Source organism: Myotis nattereri (genome assembly GCF_964212035.1).
Source record: "Myotis nattereri genome assembly, chromosome: 2".
Lineage (NCBI taxonomy): Eukaryota > Metazoa > Chordata > Mammalia > Chiroptera > Vespertilionidae > Myotis > Myotis nattereri.
The window spans coordinates 196,024,725-196,042,736 of record NC_138076.1 but is presented as its reverse complement, the minus strand read 5'-3'; the positions used below and the strand labels follow the sequence as shown (position 1 = coordinate 196,042,736).

Genomic DNA, 18,012 nt, shown 5'->3' with positions numbered 1-18,012 from the left:
AGAGGTTCCTTACACTATCTTCATATATTTTGAATCTCTTTTCTTTTTTCTTTTTCGGTTGGGTATTTTTTCTTTGTATTTCAAATCTTTGACTTGATTCTTGGGATCCTCTTGTCTGCTGTTGGATCTCTGTAAATTATTCTTTATTTCAGTCAGTGTATGCTTAATTTCTAGTTGGTCCTTTTTCATGTCCTCCATGGTCTCACTATACTCCTTGAGGGATTCATTAAATTTATCGGCGGTTTCCATAAAATTCTTGACAAACCTTATAAACGTGGCCTTGAACTCTATGTCCAGTCGTCTGCCCTCCTCCGTTTCTGCCAATTGTGACCTGTTTCTTTGTCTCCGCATTTTGGCTGCTTCCCTGTGTTGATAGAGTGGCCCTGCGCGCCAGGTGTCCTGTAGGGCCCAGTGGCTCAGCCTCCCCAGTTACCTGGGGTGGACACTCTTGGTGCACTCTTGGTGCCTTGGTTGTTGTAGGATCACTGGGAGGAATTGACCTCCAGGCCAATTGGCTGTGGGAAGCAGCTGTGTCTGAAGTGGGAGAATGGTCCCCCTCTGACCACTGGGTACAGTGGCTCCTGGATCTAAGGAGGTGCTAATTCAGCCCCTGCCTGAGGCCACACAGCCAGAGCCACGAAGAGGCTCAGCTGTGAAGCAATGCAAGCCGCTGCGGGGCCTTGGGCCTTCTCTTGGAAGTTCCGGGTCTGCTTGGCTGGGCTGTAGTTAGGTACATTCATATGCAAAAGCCTCTGCCGCAGCCTGGGTGGGGTGGGGTCTCAGGGAGTCAAAAGGGCGGAGAAAGGAGCTATGGCTGATTCTCCGCGCCCGGAGTCGCGCGTCTCGGTGTCCCGGTAACGGCTGCAAGCACCTCTGAGGGAAATCCGCCCTCAAGTTCGCCCGCTGCCGCCTGACAGAGCAGCCTCTCCTGGTATGAGTCCTGGGTCCCCAGAGACTTCCCAGAACCGGAGTTCAGAGCAGTCGGGAGCTTGTGATTCAAAAAGACAGCCGCGTCCTCAGGTGCCACCCCCTTTCCGCGCGCGCGAGCCGCCGCCGTACCTCTGCACTTCACCTCCGCAGCTCCTCTGGCTATCAGCGTGCTTTTCTTTTCTTCTAGTTGTAGAAATTACACTCAGCCAGCCTTCCTGTTGTTCTGGACGATGTTTGCTCCGTCCTTTGGGATATTTATCAATTGTTGTGGGAGGCGACTATTTCCCGGTGTTTATCTATGCCGCCATCTTAGTTTCTCTCAAGGAATTACTTTTTAATGTGAGATAATGACAATATGATTCTGTTTTTAAGAGTTCTTAGATACATAGTAATATTTCAAATGGATGCTTTTAAAAAAATAGGAAAACAAAAAGTGCATGAAAATCACAGTTCATGTTAAAACAAATTCAAATGTGATTTTTAATTTTGACTAATTAATAGAGTAAGAAAATTTGACCCTGATGTTTGCAAGTTTTTCCTTTGGGGTTGAAGATTTAATAGTATTTCCTGGATCTAGTTATATTACTTGATCCTTTCATGAAATACTGTGTTTCAGTTTTTAAACTCACAACAATGGAAACTTGCAGTTACAATTCAAGTGTAAATCTTATAAACCTTAATCTTTTGAAAGTAATGATAATGTTGACCTAGAGTCTGAAGAGCAAAGGATGAAAATAGGGGAAGAAAGTGAGGTGCTAAATTTCTCATCTCAAATAGTTGAGAATCAGAGAAAATGTTCCAAATTGATGGGTCAAGGAATATACAGATTTTTTTAAAAGCATATTGTTTGAAATAGCCACTGGAAAATTAGGAATGGTGTTTATTTAATAGCCTGCATTATTTCAAATTTTAAATATGCACAGCAGGGCCTGGTGTGTGGGATGGAGCGTTATGGGTTGGGAGGCTTGGAGTGGCTGGTAGTAACCGGCTGGTGTCCCTGCTGGCAAAGGCCCAGTGATTTACAGCATCCCCACAGAGGTGGAGGTAGCCTATGTCCAGGATAGCTTCCTGACTAATGACATCCTTCATGAGATGCTGCTGGTAGTGGAGTTCTACCATAGTGCCCCTGACCTGGTGAGGTCCTAGGACTCCTACCTGGACAAGCTGAAGATTTCTCTGGACAGCAGGACACCCAGGGACCAGGGCTTGTGCCACTGCTGGAGCAGGTTTACACATCCTCAAGCAAGGGAGCTATGGGCACTGCCTCTGAGGATCCAGGAGGCCTCCTGATCAGACTCTGAGCCCCGCCTCACTCCAGGCAGTTCTGGGTGAGGGGGAATGGATTTAGGGACTTCATTTGCGACTGTGTTGCTCCGTTCTGTGTGACAGTATATATATAGGGTATCTAAAAAAAAATGTATGCACACTTTGAATATTAAATCCAATGGGTTAAATCTGAAATGAAAGAAACATCAATTGAACTATCAAAAAATTATGTACATATATAAAAAATATAAATTGTACATACGTATGTACACACATTTACATTTTTAATGTATTTATTGCGAGATTGTTAAGGCCCAGCTCTAGGGTCATGCCTAATTCTATGAAAACATACCCAAGGTTTCCTCCATCTGCCTTTGCATTCCCCTGCCTCACTGGATTATAGCTTACTTTTTGTTACTTATTCTCAAGATTGATCTCTCTAATAGAAGCAGCAAATCCTGATTGAAATCTGTATTTAGGTAGATATGGTCATGTTTAAATTGCATTAGTTTATATTTGTTTATTTTAAAGTAAACTATATATAATGCACAAATTACTTTTGTAATAAATTTAAATACTTGAATTTTAACCTTGAAACTAAATCACCAAATCCTTGAGAGCAGATACTTAATCATATACGTTTCGATTCTTCCTCGCTGTTCCTACACAACGCTAGTATGTGTATTCAATATCATTATGAGCTCGATATTGAATTCCTTAATGGCATCTTGTTTCTAAAGAATCTTGGCCCTAGGAAGGATTTTGGAGAAGTCTGAATCAATCATTTGGGATGGGGAACCTGGGGTCCCCCAAAGAGGAACTTCCACCTGGGGAAGCCTAGTCTAGGTGTTTTCCACCACATATCCCGCCTTCTAAATGCAACTTACATGCATTGGTGAACGTTTATTGTGCCTTTGCTTCCCAAGGAAACCTAACCGCACTTTCTTCGGAAATGAGAAAGCGGTCGCGCAAGCAAGCTCCGGCGGTGCGCGCATGCGCAGAACGGTGGGAACCTTGTGTGGAAGGCTCCCTGCAAGTGAGCGTTCGCTTCCCCCGTCGCATTTTGAGCAGCGCACCCGGAAGGCCAGGCCTGCGGGGCAAGATGGAGTTCCTGCAGGTCCTGAGGCGAGGACTGCAGCAGGTCAGCGGCCACAACGGCCTCCGAGGCTGGTTGCGAATGCTCTTCAGGTAGGCGGCGGAGCCATGCGCCCGGCCTCTGGGCTGGACTTGAGCTGGCTGGGCTTTTGGAAAGGGGCGCGGGCTTGGGTCACCTTGGAGAAACCGCAGCTCTGGTCAAGGGCAGCCGGCCCAATCTCTGCCTTTCATCCCCCGGGCCATAGTCTCTTCCCGGGGTCTCCCAGAGAGAGGACCACAGCCAGCTCCAGACACGGCTGGGACGTGGAGGCGAGGGCATCTCGGCTGCCCCCTGCCCTGATTCCTGGAGCGTAATGAGCGTTGCTAAGCACCCACGGTGTGACCTTGGGAACGGTCTTTTTTACCCTTTATTGGCCTTCAGTTTCCTCCTCTGTGCGGTAAGGCGTTGCACAAGGTGGTCGTAAAGGTCTCTGCTAGTCCTGACATTCGCTGAATCCGACTAGCAGCATCGTCCGTGGAAGCCGGTTGGAGACCCCGAGTCGAATGACAGCTCGGACAGTCATACCATTTTAAGATGATGTACTTTGGCTTCCTGATTTCCTGAGGGTTTTTACTTAACTCCAGTGCCTCTGATAGGAGATAAAAGGAGTTTTGTAATTTGCATCTTTATATTTAGTGCAGTTTAAGTATATCGTCTGGGCCAGTTGATCCCGTCTTGTGCTCTTCAGGTGGCACTGGGGGCAGCAGGAGCGTGTGTTCTAGAGCTGCTCCTGGAGGCGAGTGTTCAGCAGTGGGCGGGGTGAGCCTCGAGATGAAGGCTGGAAGGCTACGCTAGTGTCCCTCCCCGAGCATCTCCTCCTTTTTCTTATTGATGCGGCAGCCTTTGTTTCTTAAAGTCGGTATTCTCTACTTATGTTTGTGTTTTGAACAAAGAATCTTCCTAAACTATCTCTTTTCTTTTGGGCATTCACAGGGCAAATGATGTGAGGGTTGGTACATTAGTGGGGGAAGACAAATATGGAAACAAGTACTATGAAGACAACAAGCAGTTTTTTGGTGAGTGCAGTATCGGTATGAGTAAAGGGAGTGAGCTTAAATTTTGATTTGACTCTGTTTCTCATAATGTACAAGTAGCTTCTTTAATAAATGTATAAATCTACATACACTCTTTTTATTCATGTTGTTGATAAATGGAAATTTTTTTTTTTTTTTCAAAAAACCTTGGGCAATTTTCCCATATTAGTTAGTTGGATGTATCTACAGCATTCTTTTTTGTTTGGATATTTGTCTGTGTATTTTTATTAAAATTTTTTTTCACAGCATTCTTTTTAATAACAACACAATATTCCATTGTATGAAAGAACCATTATTTTTTCAAACACTTTATATATATATGTATTATATATATATTTTTTATTGATTTCAGAGAGGAAGGGAGAGGGAAAGAGAGATAGAAACATCAATGATGAGCGAGAATCACTAATCGGCTGCCTCCTGCACGCTCCCCATTGGGAACCACGCTCGCAAACCAGGCATGTGCCCCTGACTGGAATCAAACCCGGGACCCTTGAGTCTGAAGGCCGACGGCTATACACTGAAGCCAAACCGGCTAGGGCCAAACACTTTACTGTCAATAGACATTTAGGTTGCCTTCAACTTTTTTTTTTTTTTTTTACTAGAAACAATGCTTCAGTGAACTTGCTTGTACCTACTTTCAATATTCTAAGAATAAATTTCTGTAAGTGGAATTGCTGAGTCTGAGTATACACATTTAAAATTTTAATATATTTGTCTCAAGATTGTTAAGGCCCAGCTCTAGCGTCATGGCCTAACCCTATGAACCTTACCCAAGGTTTTCTCTATTTGCCTTCACGTTCCCCTGCCTTATTGGATTATAGCTTACTTTTAGTTATTTATTGTCAAGAGTAATCTCTCTAATAGAAGAAGCAAATCGTGGTTGAAATCTGTATTTCTTTAAATAGATATGGTCATGTTTAAATTGCATTAACTTTATATTTATTGATTATAAAATAAATTCTATAAAGTAAATGCAGATTACCTTGTGCTTATTGGCTTAAAATCTGTTATAGAGTTGAATTCAGTATTCCCTGTGGGGTGGGGCAGTGAGGAAGGGGTAGAAGGAATTGATATTTATTATGCACTTACATGTCTGATGTTAAAGTAGGTGTATGTGTGTGATATTTAATTTTCACGGCAACCTTCAGATGAGGTATAATCATCTACTTTTAATAGACAAAGAAACTGACTGAGTCTCATAAAATGTACCTAATATTCATAGATAAGTGACAGAATCTTGATTGGAATCCAGGTCTTTGCCCATATTAAGGCAAAGACCGAATAGAAATAGTCTTCTTGCCCTAGCCAGTTTGGCTCAGTGGATAGAGCATCAGCCCATGGACTAAAGGGCTCCGGGTTCGATTCTGGTCAAGGACATGTATCTCAGTTACAGGCTTGATCCCCAGACCTGGTCAGGGCGTGTGTGGGAGGCAACCAATCGACATGTCTCTCTCACCCTCCCTTCCACTCTCTCTAAAAAAAATAATAATAATAAAAAATTAAGAAAGAAATAGTCTTGTAAATTGTGGTTAGGCCTCCAACTACTCCATAGAAATGTGTTAAACAAGAATGTAGTCGTATTATTTTGATGACATGAACTGTCCTTATTTAACCATCATTTACATATTTTGCTTATTATGTGTATTCAGTTTCTGAAAGGATCTCTGGTAGTCATTTAAAAATATTTATATGGAAACATATAATCCAAGTATGATTGCTGTGAATACATTTCTCCTGCCCCATTCGCAGGAGGAGCACTTTCTCTCCTGAATACCCTGACTGGCTGGGCACATATTCCCCTACCCTCTCCATTGCTTTCTTGGCATGGGTGGAAGCAGTGGTTCTCCACTGTGGGAAAGGCTTGAGCCCTGCCCACAGAGTAGGTTTTAGTCCCTGTGCAGGGATTTTGCTCTGGCAGCTGCCAGGCTGTTGGTAGAAGCTTGCCACACACTTCCTGGAGCTTGCCTTCACTGTTACAACCTGGGGGCTATTTCTCTTATGTAAGAGCACATAAAAGTCTTAATTAAAAGGTTGTCTTCTTTGATATTTTGCAATTATGGTTTTTTGTGTTTCCTTTTAAAGTTGTCTTTATTTTTTCACGTTTTTCTAAATGTTGCTCTTTCCACTCAGGCCGTCACCGATGGGTTATATACACTACTGAAATGAATGGCAGAAATACATTCTGGGATGTGGATGGAAGCATGGTGCCCCCTGAATGGTAAGCTAAGTCAGCATTCTATTTTTTGGGGGGGTGGGGGGAGACAAGGGGGTTGGCAATGTTTGTTTTATTATACAAACATTTATTAAATAGCTTATTTATTTATAAGGCAATTAATGATATTCTGAAAGCATCTGTCTCAGTTATATATGTCATAATTTTTGTGGGTCAGGAATTTAGATAGAAACAACCTGTGGATGGCTTATCTCTGCTCCAGGATATCGGGCCTTAGGTGCAAGATTTAAAAGCTGGATGCTGGAGCCATCTGAAGACTTCACTCAGTGTCTGGAAGTTGATGTTGACTGTCAGTTGGGGACATAGCTGGGGCTTCCTCAGGCAAGTGCAGAGAGAAAGAGAGAGAGAGAGAGAGAGGGAGGGAGGGAGGGAGACAGGCCTTGTCCACACTTAGTCTTAGAGATCACTCAGTATCAGTTTCTCATTTCATTGGTCGAAGCAATTAGATAATTCTGCCCAAATTTAATGGGAGAGAACATAGACCCTATCTCTTGGTGGAGGTGTGACAACACATTATTTGTGGGGATATATAGTGGTGTGGCTGTTTTGGGGGAAAAAACAATTTTCCACAGTATCACCTGGCTGTGGGTGAAGGGAAAAGCAAAAAGAACTCTGCCGCTAATCTTCTTTGGCAGCTCGACCTTAAGCAAGTTCCTTAACCTCTCTGGGACTTAGTTTTCTCACCTGTAAAATGAGAACCCCAAGTTCCTTAGATCGCTAAAAACTGGTTTTTATAACTATAAACTATGTAACCATTTTGAAATGAAATTCTAATGCTTTTACTTGAATTGCCAAATTTTATATTAAGTATTTCAAAACAAAGTACTGATCTCTATTCCATAGATTGCTGAATAATACCATTTGTTTGATATACAATAAACTGGGGAGATCCTTTCTAGTTTAGAAAATTTCACCAAAAAACTGAAAGTAAGTTTATCAAGTTAACTGACATTTTATTTCAGTTGAGCTTAATCATCAGTAATAGTTTTTGGCACGTGGGATAATCTCAGAGTATTCACTTCCATTGTAAAAGCTCAACTAGAAATCCACGCATTTAACCAAAGCGAGTGAGGTGTGAGACCATAAGGAATAGGGAGGAGTATAATGAACTGAAAAGCACACGCTACATCAGAGAGCGCCGCAGCACTATTCTTTCTTCCTCGGTTCCATCAGGTGAGAATTTCACCAGTTGTTTCCAGATACATGACTTTTCAAGAGAAAGTATAAATCTGTATTTTATGGTGAGATGTCTTGTTTTTTTATGTTAATTGAAAATATCTGTCAGCTTAAATACCTCACTATCTAATACATGATAGGATGTTCTGTATCTGTTCTGTTCAGTAGGGTAGCCACTAGCCACATGTGTCCCTTTGAAGTGTGGCTGATGTGACTAAGGAAGTGAATTTTTAATTTTATTTCAACTAAATGGGCTATTTGACTGTTCAGAATAGGTTTGTTTTTGTTTCCTATTGTGTGAGCTAAGCAAACATGTTTAGAAGACTTCACCTACAACCCGTTTTCAACCTCTGGTCTCCCACGTGGACCAGTGAGCAGCATTGAACCATGACATCAATGTGGTTTGAGAACCTCAGTATTGGATTATGTCTACACTGAAACTCATTGGCTCTTCCCAGCAACACTGATGCTACATCTGAGGCTGGGTTTCCTCTTTTAAATGGGAAGTAGTGTATGGTCCTGTTAAGCTCTGGGGAGCTGTGATTTCAGGTGTAGAGCTATCTGCCTTCTCCGACGGAGCATTCTGTATGTCGGGGCACTACTCAAGACCAAGGTCTCAAAGTGAATTATTGGTTTTAGAAAGTGAGGTGTTCCGGTTTTTATTTGTTTGTTTGGTTGTTTTTTCGGGTGGGATTGGTCCTGTAAAGATGTAGAAGGCAGGTGGGTGTGTTGTTCGCATTGAGATCTATCTCTTTCAGAGTACTCATCTAACATTGGTCTCAGAGTCTATATTTTGGGAGAGTAGGGCGTGGGGGGGGATTTAAATTATGTGAGATGAATCAAATTTAAAATTACAAAATAGTAGAAGATATGAAGAGATAAAAGTGCTGTTCAGCCAAGCAAGCCCTTTTATATAATCTGGCAACACATGGAAAAAAGCTGACAGTGGTAGAAGACAGCACTCCAGCAGGTGCCTGAGGGTAATTGAGGATATAGAGCTGAATTTCTCTGTGGAGTGGAGCCTCCTCTAAGGGCTGAGTACCTTCAATGACCCTTGTTTGTAAGAGAAGTTTGAAGGCCTGTGGTTAGTCTTTGTGGGAAGAAGTGATGTGAGACAAGCGCAGCTGTTTGTTTCTCAGACTCCCTTTTGCTGAGTGTCATGTATTGTGGAATTCTAAATCTGTGGATTCTTGCCTGTGATTTGATTCCTGAATAAGTTTGAAGTAGGGTTGATTTATTAGAGCCAGGTATTATCTTACACATAGAGTAATGAATAACATACGCAGTTTATCATCTTTATGCATTCAAATAACTCTATTTATTGTATATCTATCAAGTGCAAAGACCTATTGCAGACACCAGGGGTACAATAGTGAATAAAACAAAGTTTTTGCTCTCAGACGGAAAAATAGATATGTTATATGTTTAGGCAACAATAAACACAAAGAAGATAATATGAAGCTGGCATTCATAAAGGGATAAAGAGCATGGAGGGTTAAGTGGCTGCTTTATCCTAGGGTTAGTAAAGACTTCTTCAAGGAAATGAAGAGAGCAAGGAGAAGAGGGTGGGATGGTGGTGAAGAGCTCCAGGCAGCAGTAACCAAGTGCAAAAGCCCTGTGTGTTTGAGATGTATTGCTTGTATTCAAAGACCAGCAATCTGGCCAATTTGACTGGAATGGAATGAGAGGGGAAGATGTTAGGAAATGAGGTAGGAGAAATAGATAGGGCCTAGATCATGTAGATCTTGTAAGTCATGGTGAACACTTTGACTTTTTCTCTAAATTTCTTTTGAAGTCATTGGAGGGTAGGGTAGGATGTGATCTGTTTCACAATTTTTTAAAAATTGGGAATATCAAATTTTCTGAAAAGTTACAAGTATTTGAATTATTTCATATTAAGTTGCCAAAATGATGCGCCATCACTCCTGAATATTTTAATGTGTGATTCCTGCTGCATAACCACAATATAACCATCAAAGTCAGGAAATTACCAATGATACACCACTACTGTGTCATCTTCAGACCTCATTCAAGTTTCATCAAGTGGTTCCAACAATATCCTTTATTGCAAGACGATCTAATCATACATTTCATGTGCATCTTAATTCTCTCTAGGCTCTTGCACCTTGGATTGGTTGCTCAGCTTTTCCTTATCTTTTATGACCTTGGCACTTTTGAAAATTACAGGTCAGATATGTTATATATTATGTCCCCCAGCCTGGGTTTGTCCTGTGTTTCCTTATGACTAGATTCAGACTATGCTCTGGCAGGAATGTCACAGAAGCAATGTCAGGTTCTTCTTGTTGCATCCTTGCTCTCTTGGAGTTTATACAGTTGACCCATGAACAACACGGGTTTGAACTGCATGGATCCACTTAACTGCAGATTGTAAATGCCTGTACTGTTTTCAGTCTTTGGTTGGGAATGTACAGATGTGGAGGAGGTGAAATGTATACAGTATACACTGATCAGGGTTTTTTTGGTTGGCATATAATGTTCTAGAAGCTTGTGTAGAGAAGAGGATGGCAGGTCGGGGGGATTATTGGGAGGTGATAGAGAGGAATCAGGTGATCCATAGGTGGTGGTATCATTCACTCAGATGGGAATACTGGGAGAAGGGAGGTTGGGGTGTGTGGAGGGTTGGAATCAGAAGCCTCTTTTTTGGAGATATAAGTTTGAGATACCTGTCAGAAATCCAAGTGAATAGATATGCCACAAAAACAGCAGAGTAACTGAATCTGGAGCTTAGCACAGAGGTCAAGCCAGCACCGAAGAATGAGCAGCAGCTAGCAAGGTAAGAGGAAAGAGAGATTAGCATTTCAGCAGCATGGGAAGGCTACCTGTATTGATTGTTGCTGAGAGGTTGAGTAAGATAAGGACAGAGAAGTGTCTTTGTTGATTTGGCAATATGAACTTTATTGAATCTAAGTGGAATCTGTTCTTGAAAAAATGTGGAGAGAGCAAAAAAGTTTTAAAAATCTGGCAGAGACAACCACTGACAACATTTAGCATATTTCCTTTAGTCCTTTTAAATAATTTTTATTGTAGTTGTGTTCATAGTCATTGTCAATGTTATCTTCTGTTTTTTTTCTCTAGATATTATAAGCAGTTTTATGTTACTAAAACAATCCTTATAATCACAGTTAATTTTTTTCTGATTATAAAAATTTATAATTGTTATAGAAAACTTGGAAAATCCAGAGAAATAAAGTTAGGAACCAAAATAAACTCTAGTTCCTTAGTCCAGAAACAAGCACTGCTAACATTTCATTCATTGATTAAACAAATATTTGAGGGTCTGCTTTTGAATAGAGAAGGAATGTTTTTAAAGAACAGATTGTTGTTTATTGCTCACACCTTCTTAGAAGGTTTGTGATTATAATTAACTATGTGTAGGCACATATATGAGTATATTTGCATACAGGGTGTGGCAAAAGTAAACTTACATTTATTTGTATAGAAAGTAATACAATAAGTAATCCTATATAATAAAAGCCTAATATGCTAAGTGTCCGGTCGTCCATTCAACCAATCAAAACCTAATATGCTAATAATATGCTAAGGCTGCTCAACCACTCGCTATGACGTGCACTGACCACCAGGGGCCTGACAGTTGACCAGTTGACCAGTCGCTATGACGTGCACTGACCACCAGGGGGCAGATGCTCTGACTGATAGGTTAGCTTGCTGCTGGGGTCCGGCCGATCGGACTGAGTGAGATGGGCTGGACACACCCTGGAGCCCTCCCGTGGTCCCTCCCTGGCTGACCAACCTCCTACGTCTCTCCCTGGCCCCGATCATGCACTGGTGAGGTCCCTCGGCCTGGCCTGCACCCTCTCACAATCTGGGACCCCACAGGGGATGTCAGAGAGCCGGTTTTGGCCTGATCCCATAGGCCAGGCCGAGGGACCCCACTGGTGCACGAATTTGTGCACCAGGCCTCTAGTAGATAATAGTACAAGAGTAAACTGTGTTTCCCATACTTACAGCTGTAAACCTACCTTTGCCCACCCTGCATATATCTGTTTATTATGCATGATATGATGTTTGCTTTCTCCTTCCTCACTTAATATATCACAGATGTTTTTCCCATTTCACTATTCTGTTTGTCAGTTTGAAATTTTTAGTGTCTGGGGGGCTATTTTATGTAAAAAGGATTAATGGCAACGTAGGTTTAAAATTAATATTTATTAATTACAATTCCATATTTTAAAAACCTATTTCTTAGATAGACTCTGCTGATCCTTATCATTGTCAAACCCTATTGGGATTTTAATTCAGTTTGCATTTAATTAAAAATAGTTAACTGAACTAACAGAGTTTGAGTTCGATATTTTGTAATGAGCTATCTTTGTTTTTAAAATTTGTTAAATTTATCAATCCCATCCTGGGGTTAGATGAGTCTCAGGATTTTGGCAGATACCTAGATGCTATTGTAATCCTAATCTGGTTTTCATCTATTGATTGTAATTAAGTTTCTCTTCAAAGGGTTGGCTTCACCATTGGGAAGCTGTGTTCAAGCCTCAGCTCTGTAACTCACATACATGCTGTGGGACCTTGTGAAAGTCATTTCAATTCTGCTTCCTCAGTTTTAAAATGTGAAACATTAAATTGTGACTAAGTGATGTGTGTTAGAATATTTCGTAAAGTGAAGTCTGATGGAGTAATACAAGTTTTAGTATAATGAGTATTTTTACCTCATAACACACTCTGGAGTTTTTCTTTAGTCTTTCTTATTTATTTTTTGAAAAACTGAAAAATCTTTGGCATTTCTAGGCTCAGTTAAAACATCTGAAACATGGACATAATGGTCAGAAGCCAGTCTTGATTCCCAAAATTAAGAATATTATCTAAGGAGAACAAAGATTTAAAACTGCCTATGTTTTTATTGTTGTTGTTAGCAGTTATTTGGCTATGTTTTATTTCCTGGTATTTTCTGAAAAGAATAATTAAACATTTTTTTAAAAATATTTTTTTACTAGAGGCCCAGTGCATAGATTGGTCCCTCTGCCTGGCCTGCAGGGATTGGGCCAAAACCGGCTCTCCGACATCCCCCAAGGGGTCTTGGATTGCAAGAGGGTGGTTCTTGGATGATGTATCCCAGAATCAGAATTGGGCTCTCTTCTCCCTCGTTCCGGGTGCGTCACCCAAGAACCGGAGCTGACAAGTCACCGCAGCTCAGCAGCTCCTGCATTGAGGGTCTGCCCCCTGGTGGTCATTGCGCATAATAGCTACTGGTTGAATGGTCGGACGGTTGCTTAGGCTTTTATAAATATAGATTGATTTTAGAGAGGAAAAGAGATAGAAACATCAATGATAAGAGAGAATCACTGATTGGCTCCCTTGTGCATGCCCCTCACTGGAGATCAAGCCCACAACCCAGGCATGTGCCCTTGACTGGAATCGAACCCAGGATCCTTCAGTCTGCAGGCTGATGCTCTATCCACTGAGCAAAACCAGCTAGGGTGAAAAATTAAACTTTTTAATTTTTGTTATTAATTCTAATCTTAAAGACTGTTTTCATTTGCACTGATTTTCAAAATAGACCCCTTCATTTTGCACTTTGAATGCACCCAAACTGAGGGGCTATTTAAGTGAAGTTAGTATATTTTCAAAAAGAAAGGACTAGTCTGTCTTCCCTGTTCCCTGACACACTTTTTCCTCTTATACAGCTGAAAATAGGATCAACCACTTGTTGGATTTATTTTCATTTGAGTTGTGTTGTAATTTTTTTAAAGTAAATTCTTTATTGTTGAAAGTATTACCTATGTCTCCTTTTTCCACCGTTGACCTCTCCCCGCCTGCTCCTGCGCCACCTCCCCAGCATATACCTTCATCCCCCTACTATCTGTGTCCATTGGTTTTGCTTATATGCATGCATACAAGTCCTTTGACTGATCTCTTACCCTCCCCCCAACACACACACACCCCCTCTCCTGCCTTCCCTCTGAGGTTTCTTGGTCTGTTTAATGCTTCTATATCTCTCTATCTATTTTTATTCATCAGTTTATGTTGTTCATTATATTCCACAAATGAGTGAGATCATGTGATATTTATCTTTCTCTGACTGGCTTATTTCGCTAGCATAATGCTCTCCAGGTCCATCCATGCTGTTGCAAATGGTAAGAGTTCTTTCTTTCTTACAGCAGCTTAGTATATAATTGTCATTTAATATCTTTGTTTCCAGTTATTTTGACACAACTAATATTTGAGTACTGAGTTTTTCCCAAAATGTATTATATTTTCATTATAAGTATTTATCTCTTTGGTATTTATAACTTTTTGCCTTTCTCTCAGTGTCCTCATTTGTAGTGTCACTGCCTTTATCATCAAGTTTAAGTAATTTTGTATTTTGTCCTTTAAGAAAATAACAGTGACATAAAATTGAAGCTCTAATGCCTGCTGCAACATAGTTTTCTAGACAGTGCTGTTAGTCCAATGGTGTCTTTAGTTAATTGGAATAAAAATGACCCAGCTGAAAACCTGTTTTGCAAAAACTCCTTGGTGTGGAAATCATATTATTTCTTTAGCCTTTATTTAATACTAATTGTAACAGAAGGGTTATGCTAGCCTGTTTCTTATGAGAATAAATTGTTTACTCATTCCCTGACTCTTGCCAGTAGCCTTCCTGGGTAAACGTTTTCAGATTTTATGTATTATCAATTATTGCTAATAAACACTCTTGAACATACATAGCATCATAAATTTTTCTTATTAGGTTTAGTCTTAATTATTTTAGTGAAACCTCCTCCTCTTACCCTTTTCTCTGTAGCTGGTCAACCTTTTTTTTTCTTTTTTCTTGGAGCTGCGTTCTATGCTTGTCTCCTCATTCCCTGTTTTTATAGGGTCATATCTGTATTATGAGCTCTGAGCCTTGGGGGATCTGGGATGAGTTCTCTCTCCTTCCTTTCCCATATAAATTCAGCTTGGCTTCCTGCTCAGTTCTACTCTTTGTCCCTTGGACATTGATTCTTCCTTTCTCTGTCATTAGAGAGACATTCCCCTGTAGACTCCAAGGAAAGCTCCTAGCTTCCTTTAGGCCAGATTTCTGGCCCCTCCCAGCAAGTATCCTTTGAAATTAAATGGTTAAATGCTTAAAGCTGAAATACTTGTGAACTGTGATCTAATAATTTTAAGGTAACAAATGTTATGTTCTCCAGTGTTCAGACTTAAGCTTGAATTTAAGGTGCACGTAGAGACCCTCTACCTCTTCCTTTTCCTCAGCATTGGGTTTCCAACTACAGCTTCATGAGACAGAGCAACTCAGCACACAGGAACTCCAGAGTCATCCTCTAGCATCTCATAGTGATACTGTAGTTCATCAATTTTCTAACATATTTTTACATCTAAAATTAGGTACATATTCTATCAATAGTGTCATAATTTAATTGGCAGCATTTTTTAATTTTTAGAGATACATAAAATAATGGTGTATCTTAAAATTGATGGTGTCCTAGATTTGATGAAATACAGTAAGGATAATAGTAATAGCTAGCATTTGTTGAATTCCTACTATGCACAGGAATTTTTCTAGGTGCTTTATGTGTATCATCTCATTTAATCCTTATCCCTCTTTAGGAAATAAGATGTTCAGATGAAAAAACTAAGTCATAGAAAAGTTCAGTTAGTTAGTGATGGAGCTAAGATTTGAGCTCAAGCAACAAAATAGCCCCAGAGCTGCCCTCTTAACTTTCCTCCCTGACACTGCACGGCCTCTTTCTAACTGTCTTCTTTCCTCTCTTTAAGGCACCGTTGGCTTCACTGTATGACTGATGATCCTCCAACAACAAAACCACCTACTGCTCGTAAATTCATTTGGACAAACCATAAATTCAACCTGAGTGGCACTTCAGAGCAATATGTACCTTATTCCACCACTAGAAAGAAGATTCAGGAGTGGGTCCCACCTTCAACACCTTACAAGTAAAGACAGTGAACAATTTAAACATGTAAAATATGAGGCTTTTCATGTCATTGCACTTTTGCTGCTTACTGTTAATTAAAATTATTTGATTAAACAATGTCTTTTTGCCCTTGTTATTTATCAGTTGCAAAATAGAGGCTTACAGATGTGGGTAATTGAAGTAGACTTCTGTTGGGGTGGGTGCTGGTTTACAGTTCTCCTTACCCGGGGTCATGTCTGTGCTTTGCGACCCTGCCTTCCTACCATAGCTGATTGATAGGGGAAGACCCAAAGCTGAGCTGAGCCCAGCGGATCTTCTCGAGAGACAGAGAGGTTGAGTGAACAGAACTGGATGGATGGCTTTTATGGAAGCTCTACAGAGGTTTTCAGAGATTTCATGTTTCCTGAGCTTTGGTTCTTTCCAGTTTATTTGGATGTGTGGACCATCCTAGAATCCATCCACTATATTATTTCTTTAAGCTAACTAGGGTCACTGATTTTTTGTTGTTGTTTGCAAACAAAAGAACTTTAATGTCTGTATTGATTCCAAAAAATGGGTTGTAGGCAGACCTTCAGGGAAATGAGGGGTCGTTGGCGTTGGTGGTTTCTGGGCAGGACGAAAAGCAGTGCCACTGCCTCTGCGTTCCGGATAGAAAGCTCGCAGCGTCAGTCATCCAGTAGCTTGTCAGGCCATTGGTTTTAGTTACTAGGATCCCTGAGCTCCTTGAGGATAAGGTCCTTGGATACTGCTTAACAGCCACCGTAGAACAATATACTGGTGATTGGAAAAAGAATGCAAGGATTATGGAGTCAGAAAGCTGCTTTCAAGGGCACTGGATAACTTAAGGGAGAGAATGAACCTTGATTCCTGAACCTCAACTCGAGTGAAACTCTGGACAATAAAATGACTTAGCTAACCTCAAGTTTCTTAAATGAAAATTATGGGATAGAGTGGGGTCCTGGTTGTTGGTATAGGGACATCTGGCAGGAGCTAGGAAGTCCCCGAGTGCACTTTAACATCACCTCGGGCAATATTTTTAGCTCTAGAGGCCCAAGCTATTAAACCAGCCTCTCTGCGGGCTCCAACTGATGGTTCCATTGCAGCTGAGGTTGTGAACTATTGAGCTAAAGAAAACACACCAAACTGGCTCTCCTGAAAGTCTTTCTCAATTATAGGAAACCAGTTTTCTCACAGCCTCACTGCTGAGTATCCCTTACTTCGCTGGGTCAGGTTGAATTTGGTACCCTCAGGAGATACTATATTCCGTGTGCTGTTTTGGGCAGCTGTCTGCAACTTGCTGGTGGACCAATGTAGAGCAGGACCAAACACTAAGAGCTGGCCAGTGCTAGTTGAGATTTCACATGCTCGGTCATCGGCCTCTTCAGTAACTTTTCTGCCAGGGCCTAAAACGGAAACCTGTGAGCAACTGGAAGTTCTGTCCTCGCTTGCTGTTGTTTCTGGTCAAGCATGTTGGAGGGTCACCTGCTAGAAGAAAAATGGGTGCTTCTTCATGGGGAGGGAGAAGATGGAAAGGTAGTAATGAGGAAATGTTGGATCTGCACAATCTCTTAAAGTGGTTAGGTAATCTTAGAGTCAGGCATGAAAGCAACAGAGGTTTTAACCTGATTATTTTTTTAAAGCCAACCTGATAGGTCTATGTAACAGACACTTGAATCAAGCCAGAGGATCACAGCTTCTCAGTTCCTAGAACTGAGTTAATTCTCAGGACCAGAACCCTTGATTTAAGGGCCTTTGCTATAACAGTAGAGATGTGTGTTATGAACCTTTCACCTAGCTATTTCTTAAGGTGATATGCAGTCTGAAATGAGAAATATCCAAAGTTTTTAGGGATTAGTAGATAACTTGTTCTAAGTTAGGGGGGGGATTGAGAAGACTATGACTCCTGGTAAGAATAGAGGTCATGGGAGGAAGATTGGACACTGAATTCCTCCCTTCCTCTCCCCCCCCACCCCCCCCATCACCCTGATTCATTTCCTCAGTTCCTAAGTGTAGATAGGATACACATCCTTTGCAGAATCTCTTCATTGGCTCCCTGTCCTAAGGAGTAAGTGCTCTGTGGTGGAAGGACCAAGGGGAAGACATTGGAGCATTCTGTTCCTCCAAAATACTAAGTAAAAAAGCAGTATGTCTTTGCAAGTAATTATAGAAGTTGTACAACCATCAGAGGGTAGAAAGATACAAATGTGGTAACCTGTCATATCCCCAAGTGAGTCATTTGACCAGTGAGAAAGATTGATGGTTCTTGGAAATGACAGTGGACTCTGCATTAAAACTTAATCTTGAGGTGATCCGAATTACAGCTGCTGTTCC

At 41.1% G+C, this 18,012-nt stretch overlaps 1 protein-coding gene across 1 annotated transcript; it reads left to right on the top strand.

The window, feature by feature from the left end:
- The first annotated feature begins 2,125 nt into the window (after window positions 1–2,125).
- On the top strand, window positions 2,126–15,798 carry NDUFA12 (NADH:ubiquinone oxidoreductase subunit A12). Its single transcript, XM_081084638.1, has 4 exons — window positions 2,126–3,384; window positions 4,265–4,347; window positions 6,499–6,586; window positions 15,524–15,798. The coding sequence occupies exons 1-4, from the start codon at window positions 3,149–3,151 to the stop codon at window positions 15,702–15,704; spliced, it is 588 nt and encodes a 195-aa protein (XP_080940764.1). The 5' UTR covers window positions 2,126–3,148; the 3' UTR covers window positions 15,705–15,798.
- Window positions 15,799–18,012: the final 2,214 nt, after the last annotated feature.